At 45.5% G+C, this 16,153-nt stretch overlaps 1 protein-coding gene across 3 annotated transcripts in view; it reads right to left on the bottom strand.

The window, feature by feature from the left end:
- The window catches only part of CLCN1 (chloride voltage-gated channel 1), a 109,872-nt gene that overhangs the window by 28,709 nt on the left and 65,010 nt on the right, over positions 1 to 16,153 (bottom strand). For 2 of the 3 annotated variants that reach the window (XM_080986719.1, XM_080986717.1), the window contains exons 2-9: positions 15,844 to 15,997; positions 14,359 to 14,490; positions 11,857 to 11,985; positions 10,206 to 10,339; positions 8,015 to 8,092; positions 4,599 to 4,677; positions 3,028 to 3,153; positions 1,433 to 1,517 (exon numbers count right to left, since the gene is read on the bottom strand). In XM_080986719.1, coding sequence (XP_080842845.1) covers positions 1,433 to 1,517; positions 3,028 to 3,153; positions 4,599 to 4,677; positions 8,015 to 8,092; positions 10,206 to 10,339; positions 11,857 to 11,985; positions 14,359 to 14,490; positions 15,844 to 15,997 — 917 coding nt within the window. Of the gene's footprint in view, positions 1 to 1,432; positions 1,518 to 3,027; positions 3,154 to 4,598; positions 4,678 to 6,515; positions 6,595 to 8,014; positions 8,093 to 10,205; positions 10,340 to 11,856; positions 11,986 to 14,358; positions 14,491 to 15,843; positions 15,998 to 16,153 lie in introns of all 3 variants that reach the window. The other variant, XM_080986718.1, reaches the window with a different exon arrangement.

The raw sequence follows: 16,153 nt of genomic DNA, 5'->3' as shown, positions 1-16,153 counted from the left end.
CAGAAAATATATATGAGTAACCAAAAAACAAACCAACCCTAGAGCAGCCTTTCTCAACCTGTGGGTCCCCAGATGTTGTTCAACTACAACTCCCATCACCCCTAGCTAGCAAGGCCAGAGCTCAGGGATGATGGGAGTGGTAGTCCAACAACATCTGGGGACCCACAGGTTGAGAACAGCTGCCCTAGACCCTGGTCTGTACAAATCCAGCAGAATGAGATGGGTCTTGTCCACTTCAAGCTGCAGCTGGTTAATCCTACAGTGGTACCTCGGTTTATGAACTTAACCAGTTCTGGAAGTCCATTCTTAAACATAAACCGTTCTTAAACCAAGGTGCGCTTTCCCTAATGAGGCCTCCCACTGCCGGTGTCCTTCCACCATTCGGATTCCGTTCTTAGACCGAGGTAAAGTTCTCAAACCAGGACACTACTTCTGGTTTTGTGGAGTTCATAAACTGAATCATTCGTAAACAGGACTGTTCTTAAACTGAGGTACCACTGTATTTTGAATGGTCCTCCATGTAAACACAAACTCTCTCTCTCTCTCTCTCTCTCACCAAAAAAACCCCAAGCCTCATCAGTGAACTGACTCACTTTGTGCACCCCTAATTTTCTATTTGCAGTAAGGGTTATAAAAAAGAAGAAAAAAATCAGGAGAACTCTTAAAAAATATGAGCCATTACCTGCATTATTACAGGCTATTCTACCACCTCAGGATGCCACAACCTCATTCCCACCCCACAGCCCTTGGGCAAGCCCTGTCATTTTGTCCATGGGGAAGATTGTAAGAGAGACAAATGAGGTTTGAAAGAGATACAAAAGGGGTAGATGGAAGGGAGAGGATTGTTTCTTTCAGCTCAACAAGCATCTAACACCATTTGCAAGTGGTGAACTTGTTTTTAAATGGCTTTTTAAAAAAAAATAAAAAGCCCCTTTTCCTCAACCCAGCCCTGATAAGTGAACAAAAGCAAGTTCCAAGGCTGATTTAGGAGAAAAAGAAACCCATTCTTTGCTGTGGTGGCCAGGAGCAAGCAGGATCCCAGAGTGCCTTTGAAAGTTGTGTGCAAGCGGGAATTTTCCCAGCTTTTCTCAACCCTTCGCGACAGCAAGCCGCATCCGCAAAAATGCCCGCCTAGATGCCATTCAGGGGCGCTGCTCTTTTCCTTTGCATCTGGCCACCTTGTAGGAACAACTTCTCATGAGAAAAACACGACGATGTTTCTATTCCGAACTGAGTCATTCAATGGCTGCTCGAAGCACTGGAATGAGGTTTTTTTTCCTTTTGCTGAATGCTGTTGTGTCTAACCTGGATCCTCCAGGGGACTCTAAGCAAGCAGCAACTCTGCTTTATACAGAGAGTTTTCGACGGGGGATGGGGGACGCTCGCCTTGCATCGTTTTGCATCACAATTACCCATGTCCCTTTGGGCTTACCCTATTACGGCAAAAGCTGGCAGCTCCTGCAGGTCAAAGGGGAAATCCATGCGGAAGTTGGTTCTGAAGAGGGCTGTGATGGTGACTGTGAAGCAGGGGTGAGAAAGACAGGAGGAATTACGACCGTGGAAAAATAGAATGTGAGAGAATTTTAAATGTGCACTACAGAAAGCAGGAGCCCCAGGGGTGGCGGAAAGCCTAGAAAAATATGGGATATCAATGCGCAAGCACAAGGGACAGCAAGGAAGCATCACAGAAGCCTTCCTTTCAGCACTGCCACAGTTCTTAGCACCTCACTTGAAAAGACTTGGTAATGCGGATGTTATTTTGATATGTTTTGGGATGGGCCTGGAATACTTCTAGCCTCAGGAGCGCTTCATTAAGAAAAGGTTTTGTTGTTGCTGTCATCAGGAAGTAGTTCTGGCTCACAAGCAGCACCAAATGGTATATAGTATTTTGATTTGGCATCCTCACACATTTTTCTCTTTCAGTTTAACAGGAAGAGGGAAGCAGCTGCCCTTTCAAAAATTCTTTATCCTGTTTGCTGTTGTTTTGGTATGAATTCCTGCATCGTCCCAGAAAAGTCCAATACTGAACCCACTTGAAAATCCCCTCTTGAAAATAGCCTGAATATCAAAGGCAAGCAAACTAGTAGAAAAATCTCTGTGGCCTCCAATAACACCACAGCACAGCAATGAGAAAATTGGAGGCAGGTTGAATAGGGCTGACATTGTTTAAACAGTGGGATAGTGATGGTTTCATACCACCGTTCCTGTTTGTAATGTGAACCAATGTTCTAGCCAGTGCAGGTTTCGCAATTGTTTAGCAAGGCAGTCAAAGCAATCAGCTCCATATATGCATGAAACTATCCTGAGGATGAGGGACGCGGGGGGCGCTGTGGGTTAAACCACAGAGCCTAGGACTTGCCGATCAGAAGGTCGGCAGTTTGAATCCCCGCGACGGGGTGAGCTCCCGTTGCTCGGTCCCTGCTCCTGCCAACCTAGCAGTTCGAAAGCATGTCAAAGTGCAAGTAGATAAATAGGTACCGCTTCAGCGAGAAGGTAAATGGCATTTCCATGTGCTGCTCTGGTTCGCCAGAAGCGGCTTAGTCATGCTGGCCACATGACCCGGCAGCTGTATGCTGGCTCCCTCGGCCAATAAAGCGAGATGAGCGCCACAACCCCAGAGTCGGTCACGACTGGACCTAATGGTCAGGGGTCCCTTTATCCTGAGGATGATGTTTCTGACCAGGGGTGCCAACTTGAATAAAATTTTGGGGAGGGGGCAAGTAAACCCCGCCCCATGTAATCGATCACACACCCCATTCAAATATTTTATTGGGGGTGACAAAGCTCCCTCAGTCCCTAGGAGTTGGCTCCTATGCTTCTGCCTGTCATGTAGATGAATGTAAGAACTGGAACAGGGAGCGAGTAGCAACTCACAGCACTAGACCAGCATGCTAAAAAAGTTCGCCTGACTCTCTCCCTCCATCCCTACAACCTTGAAGAAGTCGCTTGTCCAGTGACACCCTTGGGATGGAGGAGGACGTACAGTCAGAGCAGAGACTAGGAAGGAAGTCAATCCTCGAATCCTACCTGCATCTTTGTTCCAAACAGCAAAGACTCGGAAAACAAAGGCACTGAATGTAGCCGCAAAAAATCCGCGCCAGTAGTTACGAACTGCAAAGTAGGTGGAAGTTACTTCGATGCTGAAGAGCACACCTATGGGGAAGAAGGACGTTCTCAGCAATGCGTAACAGCTCCTCTCCCCAACCACAACCTGCTCCCAAAGTCACTTGAGAATACCTTGACTTCTACTCCCCCAGCGCATGAATTAACAGGAATTTGCAAAAGTAGCAGAGAGAAAATAACAGCAGGGTTGTTGTGTTTGAACTGTTTCACCTTAACTCGGTTTCCTTCAGCTAAGGCTAAGCATGAGCAAAAAGAAACAATTCCCAATTTCAACAGCACATGGGTTTCCAAACTTTCTGCTTTGAGGAAACCATCTCTATCTCTGCTGAGGGAACCCTGTGCATTGCAGAGGATTTGCGGGTCATATTCTGTGCATCACTTCACATGAAATTACGGACAGTGTTGGTCTTTGCTGTGTGAACTGAAAGTGCTGGAAAACTCTATAATAGTGAAACAAGCTGTTTTCCAGGGAAGCTCGTCCACCATCACAGATGGTCTCATTGAGGAACTATCGATAAACTTCCAAGAAAATGGCAGAATTCCCCAGAAAGAAGTTTGGAAACCGCTAGCTCAGTGGAGTGGGAACTGCTTCCCAATTGCTTTCTTTCCATACTGGTACACTAATGGGTGCTTCTCTGAACCACAGCATCAGCCCTGGACACATGATTCCAAGGTAAGTGTTTGGCTGGAATGGTATGAGCCAATATGGAAACAGCTTCTGTGCTGCCAGGGTAGAGGGTGTGCTGGCCAGTTATCCAAAACCAAATACTTAAAAATACATAACTAGAGAAGAAGGTAGATTGGGGTCTACTGGTAGATCCCTGGGTGATCTGCTGTAGCTCAGGAATGGTTTCTGACTCCCAACTGTTTAACAATGGCAGGAGCAACATGGCTTTCCCCACATAAATTAGGTTGCTGAAATGAAGAAGAGTTTGGATTTGATATCCCGCTTTATCACTACCCTAAGGAGTCTCAAAGCGGCTAACATTCTCCTTTCCCTTCCTCCCCCACAACAAACACTCTGTGAGGTGAATGGAGCTGAGAGACTTCAAAGAAGTGTGACTGGCCCAAGGTCACCCAGCAGCTGCATGTGGAGGAGCGGGGAAGCGAACCTGGTTCACCAGATTACGAGTCTACCGCTCTTAACCAATACACCACACTGGCTCTCAAAAAGAAAGCTAACCAGGAGCGGTCTTTTGTGTGAGATAAGGATGTCCAGTTCCAGTACTGAAAAGCAAATTCCTATGCCTAGAGGCACCCTGTTTTTTGATTCACCTGTGTGTGTCTCACACTTGGTAGACCGTGGGTTTCAAGTTTAATAAAAACAACAACCAAAGAGTGCTAACAAACCTGGAATCTGCCTGCCAGCATCAGAAAAAGGAATTTAGAGGATAGGTTATAATTTGGGCTGGGTGGGGAGGAGGAACGATGCAATGTTTCTAGCGAAAGTTAGACGACAGCCAGCATTCACTTGCCTCCCAATGGTGTCCCGAAACAGCAGCCAACCCCTACTGCACATCCCACAGTCAGGACATCTGTGTAATAATATGGCTGCTACTGGTGGAAGAGACATGAGAGAGAGAAAGACAAAGACACACAGAGACACACAAAGTGAGACACAGAAGCAGAGAAAGGGAAGAATGAGTGACAGAATTGGTAGCTAGTGTCAAAGAATGATCAATACCGTAGATATTATCTAACAACGCACACTGAACCCACTGGAAGATCCTGTACAGTGGTACCTCTGGTTACGTACTTAATTTGTTCCGGAGGTCCGTTCTTAACCTGAAACCGTTCTTAACCTGAGGTACCACTTTAGCTAATGGGGCCTCCTGCTGCCACCGTGCCGCTGGCGCACAATTTCTGTTCTTATCCTGAGGTGAAGTTCTTAACCCGAGGTACTACTTCCGGGTTAGCGGAGTCTGTAACCTGAAGTGTTTGTAACCTGAGGTGTTTGTAACCCGATGTACCACTATATATGCCAAGAGTTCCCGCCTCATTTCTCACCAACACACAAGCTTGGGTGCACTTAGCAAGAAGGTGATGTAATACCAAAAGGGATTCATGCAAGAGACAAGGCCTCAGCTCTTGTAAATGCAGAATTCCCCCATCTTTCCAGAGTCACATGTGAATAATGTATTCAGGTGTCAATTGTTCAAGGGGTTAAGAGATGTAGTGTATGTTACAAATTTCACAAATCACACAGCTCCAACCCAGAAGTGTAGGAAACTGCAATGATTTATCAAGTAGATGGTCATGCGTGAAAATTCGGGGCATGTGTCAATGGCTGCATGTAAACATGCTAGTAAGCTACAATAGGCAGCATCTTCCTAGCGCAGCGCTTGGCACATGTGTAGGATTTCCACAGTTTCCTGCAATAAAACAAGATATGAGCAGTTTGGAGACATTCAATAGAAAATGGCGGAATAGGTGTACAACGCTTTCCTTGCTTTGTTGAAGTTTGGACAAGGAAAGATGGGGAAGTTAGAGCCACACCCGATGTGCAAAAATATAATATGGTTATGGAACTGTGCTACTTCAGAAGGGAAGTGTGAATATGGAGATACTGAAAAACTCCCGCTCATCTCTATCTGGATAGGCAGTTATGGGAGAAGAATGACAGAGAAGGTAGTACCCCCAGCTGTATCCATGCTAACAATGTTATTTTAAAAGCACCCCAGTTTTTCCCCAAGAGAAACTGTGATTTACTGGAGACACAGAGAGAGCTGGAAAATAGGGACTGTCCCTGAAAAATAGAGGCAGCTAGATATTATTGGCATATGTGATTTATGTCATTCCCTGAAGGAGCATCTCCACCCCCATAGTCCAGCTCAGACACTGAGGTCCAGCTCCGAGGGCCTTCTGGCAGTTTCCTCTCTGCAAGGTTACAGGGAACCAGGCAGAGGGCCTTCTCGGTAGTGGCACCCGCCCTGTGGAACTCCCTCCCATCGGATGTCAAGGAAATAAACAACTATCTGACTTTTAGAAGACATCTGAAGGCAGCCTTGTTAAGGGAAGTTTTTAATGTTTGATGTTTTATTGTGTTTTTTAAATATTCTGTTGGGAGCTGTCCAAGTTGGTTGGGGAAACCCAGCCAGATGGGCGGGGTATAAGTAATAAATATTATTATTATTATTATTATTATTATTATTATTATTATTCCCTGCCCAACACATCCTTGCACCAAAGTCACTTTCTATTTCCCACAGGATGTCCCTTCGCTGCATTTTCTGTTTCTCTGTTGGGTTACGCGAGGTAAAAGAACCACACCGCAGCACCACGACGGTTGTCAGTTGAGCAGAAAACATGGCTTCCATTCCAGAAACTTCCTCAGTCGGGAGCGGGGGGTGGGGTGGGTAAACACCTGGCATAAATACGGGAATTGCACTTGCCTCCAAGAGGAGCCCCGAAGCAACATCCAACTCCAACTGCGCAAGCCGCCACCAGGAGGTCGAGCTGCCTGTGCACATTCTGGAATAGAGAGGCCAGCCAGAGAGAAGCATGCCAGTGTTAGGAGGGAGCACAGCCACAAGGTTAGTCCTCTCCTCCCTCTTCCTCCTCCTCCGGCACAAAGCAACAGCGAGCAGCAAAACCAGCCTTCTCTCACAGAGGAAGTGAGCAGTGAGCCAGTCACTGCCCACAGCCAGCACCTACGGTGACCCCGTTCCTTTCTATGCACCACCAAATACTATATAGCCTATGTGCCAGTTCTCCATACTAGCCTGGCAGTTGTTACCAGCTATTGGAACGGTATTGCGCAGCCAGTCACCAAGCCAGCCACTGCTACAGAGCTCGAGCCTCTTTAGTCGTCCAGCCAGCATTGTGTGCAATAAGCGTCCGGAGCCACGCCAGCCTCAAAACACAACTGCTTACAACAACCATGTTTCTTACTGTAATGTTTATGTGTTGTTATTTATTTATTTTTAAAAGCCCCCATCCCACTGGACGTCTTGATGCCTGCTACTAATGCACAAGCCTCGATGAAATTTTATAATGAATGATTTTAGAGTGTTGTTTGTGCTGTACTTTTGTACTGTTTTATTGTTGTTAGCCGCCCTGAGCCCGACTTTGGCTGGGGAGGGCGGGATATAAATAAAATTTATTATTATTATTATTATTATTATTATTATTCGTGCTTATTTACAGCTGCTCAACCACACAGTATATATATGGGTAGCAGTGACCATAGTTTGGACCTTGTGCGCCAAAATACAAAACACTATTTCTGGGCAAAAGAAAGTGAAATTGTGCCAGTGTACAGTGTTTTACATACGTCCCACCCGTTTTGCATAATTTCGCTTCCAAGATTCAGGCTTGCAAGAATGCGGATACATGTTTTTACAAGGTCAGGTGTTGAACAGGACAAGTAGAGCGATGCATGAGGAATAGGCGGATGTGCAGATTATCATAGGCTCATCGCCGGCTATCAGGAGCCCTGTTCAAACCCTCTTTGATTTCTGATCCTTTGACAGAAGTCCTTTTAACTTTTTCAGCAAATGCTCTAGAAACCGGCAATTCGGTTTACAAAGAAGCTGTGGTTTTCGGGGAGCCAAGCTTTGCTTCCGATATTTTAGGATTGGTTGTTTGTTTTTGTTTTTTTTAAAGAAGAAAATAGGGTGACCCTAACTCTGACTACAATCAGGCATGGAGTGGTTTTAGCTTCCAAAGCTTTTTGGGTTCATGATTCTTGGAGGGTTCCTCTGTATTTTATTTTATTCTAACGGACAGCTAAACCTGCCAATTGCTGTCATTTCTCTCTTGCCAGCTAGTTTAGAATTATTCTGTTTTTTATTCATTCTGGTCCTGCCTTCAATATTCTGGGTCTCTGAGGCTCCCCCTCCCCCTTTGACAGCCTCCATCACAGACCAGATGGAGCATGCAGAACACTTACCTCATACACACCGCAAAAGATGGACATGAACTTGCTGAGGATGGCAGCACAGATGCTGGCAATATGCACAAAGGGGCCCTGAAGAAGGAAGGAAGGAAGGAAGGAAGGAAGGAAGGAAGGAAGGAAGGAAGGAAGGAAGGAAAGTTGAGGATTCAATTCAGTTTTATGCCAAAAAGTAGCAAAGATTCTGCCTCTCCTATCTGTTTTTATCACTCCCAGACCCACCAACATCTTTGTAAGACTCTCTCATGCTACTGAAAAGGCACACTTTCGAAATCTACCTTTAGGCAGCCCATGCGTGGCTGGCAAGATCATCAGTGTAATCAGAATGACAAGGTGAGTTAAAAGGTCCTTAATGGGAGAGGAAGAAGGTTAGGTTTGTGTCTCCCTCTGGAGCCTGAGAGAGAGGCCTCCAGTCGAAGGATCAGCTGCTTATTATTTCAAAGCAATGTGTGAGCATCAGCCTTCCCCACCTCAGAAGCTCCTGGGTCACATGATAAAGCTCACATAATGTTGTATTTTAATGTTGTATTTTAATCTTGTTTTTAAGTTGTATTCATTTAACTTGTTTTTATTATTGCTTGTTAGCCACCCTGAGCCCGGCCTTGGCTGGGGAGGGTGGGGTATTTATTATTATTATTATTATTATTATTATTATTATTATTATTATTACCACCTGCCCTGTTCTTTCTCCCCAGCCCTCCTCCTCCTGGCCCTGTCCTTGTTAGGACTGCTCTATCTTCCAACTTTACCTTCGACCTGCCTCCTTCCCCAAGAGGTTGGACTAGATGACCCTTGTGGTTCCCTTCCAATCCTATGGGTCTGCCTACTGACTCTGCATCCCCATGCCCCTTCCTAGGAGCTCGACCAATGGCAACTCTTCTGCCTGGCCTGCCCCCCCCCCAAAGAAATTAGAGTGGCTGAATTAGCCACCATCAACCTCCTAAGGCAATATGAAACAGACGGCCACAAGTAGAAACTGCAACAAAATGTTGCAGTGTGGGGTGCCGCTGTTCTGTATCCCAGCTGTTTCATTCTGTTCTCTCTTCCCCAACAGCTGAACAGCACTCTGTGGCCACTAAGCACCCTCAGTCCTCAATGGGCTGTTTTGGGTTCCCCTAACAGAACGGGTGGCACTGTAGGTTAAACCATAGAGCCTAGGATTTGCCGATCAGAAGGTCGGCGGTTCGAATCCCCATGATGGGGTGAGCTCCCGTTGCTCGGTCCCTGCTCCTGCCAACCTAGCAGTTCAAAAGCACGTCAAAGTGCAAGTAGATAAATAGGTACCGCTCCAGAGGGATGGTAAATGGCATTTCCGTGCGCTGCGCTTGTTCGCCAGAAGCGGCTTAGTCATGCTGGCCACATGACCCGGAAGCTGTATGCCAGCTCCCTCAGCCAATAAAGCGAGATGAGCGCCGCAACCCCAGAGTCGGCCACAACTGGACCTAATGGTCAGGGGTCCCTTTACCTTTTAACAGAATATCTTTCATTTTAAATACAAAAACTTGGTTTTTGAACAGCTTAGTTCATTAACAACTTGGAACTTGAACACCGCAAACCCGGAAGTAGGTGTTCCAGTTTGTGAACTTTGCCTCAGAAGCCGAACGTCTGGCATGGCTTCCGCGGCTTCTGAATGGCTGTAGGACACTCCTGCAGCCAATTGGAAGCCGCGCCTTGGTTTCTGAATGTTTTGGAAGTCGAATGGACTTTTGGAACGCATTCTGTTCGAAAACCAAGGTACAACTGTATATGTTTCTATTTTTGCAAAGCTCAGGGTTTCCCCAAGCCTGAGAATACTTCCCTTATGTGTAGGTGGTGCTGTCATTAGCAACAGCACTCATAGTCTGAACATCAGAAATAGAGGTGATGGGGATGAAATCTGCCTCCCCAGCACTAATAATAATAATAATAATAATAATAATAATTGCATACCATCATATACCTGCAGGTCTCAGGGCAGTTACAACATAAAATCACAAAATACATAATAAAAACATAAACAACCCAGTAGCCTCTCCCCCTCCCCAACACATTTTAAAAAGGCATTGGACGTCAATCAGCAAAAGGTCTGGTTAAAGAGAAACACTTTTGCCTGGAGCCTAAAGGTATATGATGAAGTGTATAATGGAATTACACCCCCTGCCTTCTGCAACTTGCCCTTCTCCCCTCCCCAAGCCCTGGCAGTGCTCACCTCTTTCCCGACAGGTATCCCACTTCCTAGGCCAGCTGTCAGGCTTACAACTTTGGCCACAAAAGCTTTGGGTGTGAGGTATTCCTTGAGGACGACTCCCCGCATAATGGTTTTCAGCTCAGGGATCCCGGAGCCTGAACAAAGCAGAAAGGAAAGGTGAGGAATTGTGCCACAGAATGGACCCTGCGCAGAGAGACAGAGGCTCAAACTACAGGGGACAAACACCTGTTAGCTGAAAACAAGGTTGGCTCCTATTGCAAAGAAAGCAGGGGGTTCTGAACAAACGGGGTATGTGGGGAGCCACATTCTTCCCCCTCTCTGCAACTAATCTCCCCCCATGGTCCCTCTCCTGATGTCACCCCCCTCACCCCACCCCAATCTTCTGGGAGCAAAACACCTAAGGGAATTAAGAGGCAAGAGAAGGAAAGATCAGCTCCCTCTGGCTATGCTCCCTTCTTGCTCTAAAAATGGGAGGTGGGGGGAGACTGCATACATGACTGGGGCAAGCCTAGGCTTAAAAGAAATGGATTTGTTGCTGTGGATAATCTAAGAGCCCCTCCAAACTGTTGTTTTATTGCAGGTATATTTTCTGCAACATGTTCTTAACATAGTAACAGTGCATTGGCAGTGGGTTTATTCTGTTTTATAGTATAATAATAATAATAATAATAATAATAATAATAATAAAAAATACCCTGCCCACCTGGCTGGGTTTTGAAATGCTTCAATAATAATAATAATAATAATAATAATAATAATAATAATAATATATTATTTATACCCCGCCCATCTGGCTGAGTTTCCCCAGCCACTCTGAGCAGCTTCCAATCAAGTGTTAAAAACAATACAGCATTAAATATTAAAAACTTCCCTAAACAGGGCTGCCTTCAGATGTCTTTTAAAAAGAAGATAGCTGCTTATTTCCTTCACATCTGAAGGGAGGGCGTTCCACAGGGCAGATGCCACTACTGAGAAGGCCCTCTGCCTGGTTCCCTGTAACCTCACTTCTCGCAATGATGGAACCGCCAGAAGGCCCTCGGTGCTGGATCTCAGTGTCCGGGCTGAACGATGGGGGTGGAGACGCTCCTTCAGGTATACAGGTATACAGGTATAATATGCTACCATGTTACTGCTTTCTGGAGGAGTGATAGCACAACAAAGAAGGGACAAAAAATAAACTAGAACATTTGTGGTGTGGAAACTGACGGAATTCCATCAGGAAGTTAAAGTTATATCCTGACTAGAAATGAAGCAGTGCACACCGTCCAACTTTTTCACATTAAAAAACGGGACACGTGTCTTCAAGGATGAACTCCTGGGCAAGTCACGTAATTCACGCTGCAATCACGACCCCCAAAGTGCTTTAGGGGGCAAGATTGCGGCGTGAGAGCGCGTAGCACCCTAAATGCCCGCCATGATCTTACACAATAAAATAGGATTTCCCGTTTTTTCCAGGACACTTGACGGTTATGGCAGTGTGACTGCCTCCAAACTTTTGCAGGCACAAACTGCACTGAAAGAGGGGTTGTTTATGCCTCACCGACAGCATCACCAGCACAAATCATCACAAATGCATAACGAAAAAGATGTCAGGAGGCGTCCTTAGCCTTAGACAGACAGGCAAATCTTCCCATCCCTTGCTCTCTCTCACCCACAGCCTGCGGAGAGACAAGTTGGCAGAAGAGGGCAGCAAAGAGGATCAGGACGAGCGGATAGGTCACCCAGGCCAGGTACTGCATAGGGATACTCGGGTGCAGCGAGTTGTACATCCACTTGTAAGCTGTAGTGGGGACATAAAAACAAAGGCCAGCAACTTCAGAGCATGAAAAGAATCCAATGAGCAGCAAACTAAACCAAATTCCCCAACATGGCACCCTCCAGATGTCGAGGATTACAATTCCCATCAGCTACAGTGCTGAAGAGAAATGTTCATTGTGTTTTTCATAATTGATTGGAGTGTTATGGTTACCCAATATCTTAGTATATGTCCCCTACCTCCCTGAAATACAGCAGTGGCGGGGTCATAGCTGTCAACTTTTCCCTTTTCTTGCGAGGAATCCTATTCGGAATAAGGGAATTTCCCTTTAAAAAGGGAAACGTTGACAGCTATGGGCAGGGTGGGGTGGTTAAGTTGACTGTAGCAAGGTGACTGGTTGCTTTCCTACCCGGGGGGGGGGGGTTTGATGCTGCAGATAAAACACTTAAATGTTTTTGTTGTTGCAAGGGCACAAGATTTCAAAGCCTTTTTGCACAGAAATGAAAAAGGAAAAAAAAATGCTGTGCTTATTCTGAAATATTAATAAACCGTCACAACAAATGAATAATGTTGTTTAACTATTTATCCAAGCATGAGCATCTAAACAAAACTGCCCTAAATCTTAAAATCACTTTTGACCCCTTGCACCTGAAATGCCATGTCTGGTCTTACACTGAATGTAGTACAGTGGTACCTTGGGTTACAAACACTTCGGGTTACAGACTCCGCTAACCCGGAAGTAGTACCTCGGGTTAAGAACTTTACCTCAGGATGAGAACAGAAATCGCGCAGTGGCAGCAGCGGGAGACCCCATTAGCTAAAGTGGTACCTCAGGTTAAGAACGGACCTCTGGAACGAATTAAGTTCGTAGCCAGAGGTACCACTGTATTGCCAGCTGAAGATGAGCTGGTGAAAGACCTACGGCAGTAACATAGCTTATTTTGCAGCTCATGAAACTTGAGTTCTTGGCATAGTTTTAGGGTTGGCATTGGGGGAGAGCAGGACTCTTGTTCCTTTAACAGCTATGTGGCAGCATATATTAAATATAGAAAGCCTTTTGTAATATGGAACTCCAGTTAGGAGGAAAACGTCACCTTCTGATATTCTGAGTACTTACAGAGTTACAATTCCCAGAAACCAGTAACAAACTACAGAGCCCAGAATTCTATGAGGGGAAAGAAACTGCTTCCAATGTGCTTTAAAGGTATAGGGTGTACACAGCCACAGTGGGAGGTGGAGGACGAGCAAGCATCAGATATATGCAGAACAATGGGTTACAAAAGCTGGGTGCCTCCTCTTCTCTCCGCTGAGTGGTGGCAAGAGCCCATGGGGTTCCAGGCACTCACCCAGGGTCTGTGTTCCTTTGGAAAACTGAGACATGGTTAAGACTGTTGTAGCTTTAAGAAATATGGTTTATTCATCTATTTACACCTTCAGTCTGCATGGAGGGGGTCACTGAGGCTGGAGCTACATGCAGACTGAATGCTGCTCCCTGACTCTGCGTAAGGTAAAGGCAGCCCTGATAGCTATTACTAAGAGCCTGAGTTCAGGAACAGGGATCCGGATGTAATTTCTTCAAACTGGCAGGTGAGAGTTGGTGTAGAGTGGTGAGGAGACACCCTCCATCTGCTCATGGCTGTCTACACAAGTATACATATACGCCTTTGCAAACCTGGTCTGTTTTTTTTAAGAACTTTCAAATTTCACACAGATCCTCTCCCTTTTTATTGCTCTTCCCAGCAGCCTGTAGTATGGATTCATTAGATAGATAAACAGATGATAGATATAATTTCTTGGTTTACAAAATATGTGCATTGTCTCTTTTTCAAGTTGCATTTTCTACAGATCAGTTTCATTTGTTGTGAGACATTAGTGTTACATACACCAATTACATGCCCTCTTAAACAATCCAGTAGTAAAATCAGCAGCAACTAGGCCCTTAACAACCTTCGAAAACCTCCTCCTAACAACAAAGGGACATGGCAAAGGGATGGTATCCGCAATAGACAAAATATTGCTCCAAAATCCCACAAACCCCTTTGACGTAATCAAAAAACAACTGGAGGACAACATAGGCTATGAAATTAACCCCACTTAATGGACGAGAATGTGGTCTAAACCTCCCTTTAAATCCATATCAGCGAAAAGAACTCACTCTGAAACTCATTTACAGATGGTACCTAACACCACATAAACTAGCGCTGATACGCCCAGGAGTCTCACCAAAAGGCTGGAGAGGATGCACCTCCACAGGCACATACTTCCACATGTGGTGGGAATGTCCTAAAGTCCAACTCTTCTGGATTTGTGTTATTAATGAAGGGTTTTTGGAGCAAACAATGTACCCCGTGAACAACAAATGAGTTGGGGGGGGTCGCAAAGGGTCAGTCCACCTACCTTGCAGGCTCTTGGCACTGGAGTAATCCACCCCCCAGCTCACCAGTGCCATGACAAGGCCCAGGAGGACCAAGAAGATCCAGTCTTCTCCCATCTTCTTGGTAACATAGTTCTGGATTCTTTTAGCGCAGGCTGTGGAGGATAAAGAAATTTCAGACCATAACAGTGCGAGCTGACAAAAAGCTTCTGGACACGAACCAGCAGAAGTTCAGTATTTCATAGTCCTATTTATTTCATTGGGAGAGTTGGCATGTGCTTAGATCTTTCCCACAGAAAGCAATGCCACTGAAAAGAGCCAAACTGACACCAGACTGCTCTTTTCTTCTCATACAGATGATGGTGCACCTTAAACTTGCTGGTGGTCCACTTCATAACTCAGGTAAAGCTGCAGTACTTGGATATCAGTTCAATCAGCTTCAATGAATTCAACAGGAATCAAATCAGCTTCGATCCATGTACTTAATCAAATATTGACTGTGCATTTGGCTTAAAATCAGCAAACAGTAGGCATAAAACAAACAAGAAAAAATAAGAAATGTTTCCCATTTCACCTAATCTGTGAAAATTGTAAAACTGGCAGACCTGAATAGTCCATCTAACAGGACACTACATGTTGTGCATTCAAGAACAATATGATAAAAGCCACATTGTGGTGTCAGTCACTGGTCTCCTTCCATGAACTCCTACTTTCCAGAGCTCAAAAATATGAGAGGTGCTTTGAGAGTAAGTTATCATTTCTGAATTATCTCATTCTGTTTATTAATGGCCTCGAACACCCTTACAACCGCCTAATCCTTTTCTTGAGCCAATTTATTCCACTGTCTTCCTACTGCTATGGATAGTCATTCCTGGTGATAGCTTCCTTTTGACTGTAAGAGCATTTAAGCTCTTTGTTTCTACCACCTGCGTTCAACAGGCATATTTGTAAATAAACTCAAATGCTACAGAATCCACCATAAATGTCCAGCGACCTCAGAAACCAAACCCAGGAAGCTGTTCCTGGAATGTATCACCTTGCTGGGAAACGAGTAGCACATAATAGTGCCATTTAACCAGCTAGTCACTTGTGAAAAGTTCCTCAACTCTTATCTCAAGCCTGTTTCTGAAAACCTAACCCTCTGTAACCCATGCAGCCTTCCAAATGCTGTAGTGGTACAGTATGTCTCCCATCAGCCTAGACTATTGTCTATGCTGGCTGGGGTTGATGGGAGATGTAGTTCAGCAGCATCTGAAGGACCAGAGGTTCCCCACTCCTGCCACAGTTATTTGGTGATCAATGTGCAGCTCCTAAGTACACACCGGTGTAGTAGGAAGGTTCTCCTGAAGGTAGATAGCTTCCAGAAGATGGAATGAAAGTACCAAAGCTTTCTGTTTACCTCTGGGATTGTTTCATTGCATCCACACATGCCCTGACACAATTAACTCCATCCATTTTCACGCTGGATGGAAAGCCCATTGGAAAAGCAGGGCTTCCCTGAGGCCTACCATGGCACTTGGAGTAGCGTTCTGCTTTCACTTCAGCCTGGCTGACTCGCTTCAGGGGCCCCTGGCCATTGCGTTGGGGCCTCTTCTCCCCCAGGAGTTCATCTTCTTCCTTCCGGGAAAGACTGCAGAGGTTGTCTGTGTACTGGCCATAGAGCTGAGGATAGAGGAGTGGGCAGTTAGCACAACCAAGTCACTCATAAGACAAGAAAAAGAGACCAAGGGGGACTTGATAGCAGCAAGACCCCATAGGTGGTTTCCCTAGATCCGTGCCGTCTTTAATTTACATCTACTTTAATGATGTGTAACTAGC

The sequence above is a fragment of the Podarcis pityusensis genome, assembly GCF_964106645.2.
Source record: "Podarcis pityusensis genome assembly, chromosome: 17".
NCBI lineage: Eukaryota > Metazoa > Chordata > Lepidosauria > Squamata > Lacertidae > Podarcis > Podarcis pityusensis.
This window is presented reverse-complemented; position numbering and strand designations above follow the sequence as displayed.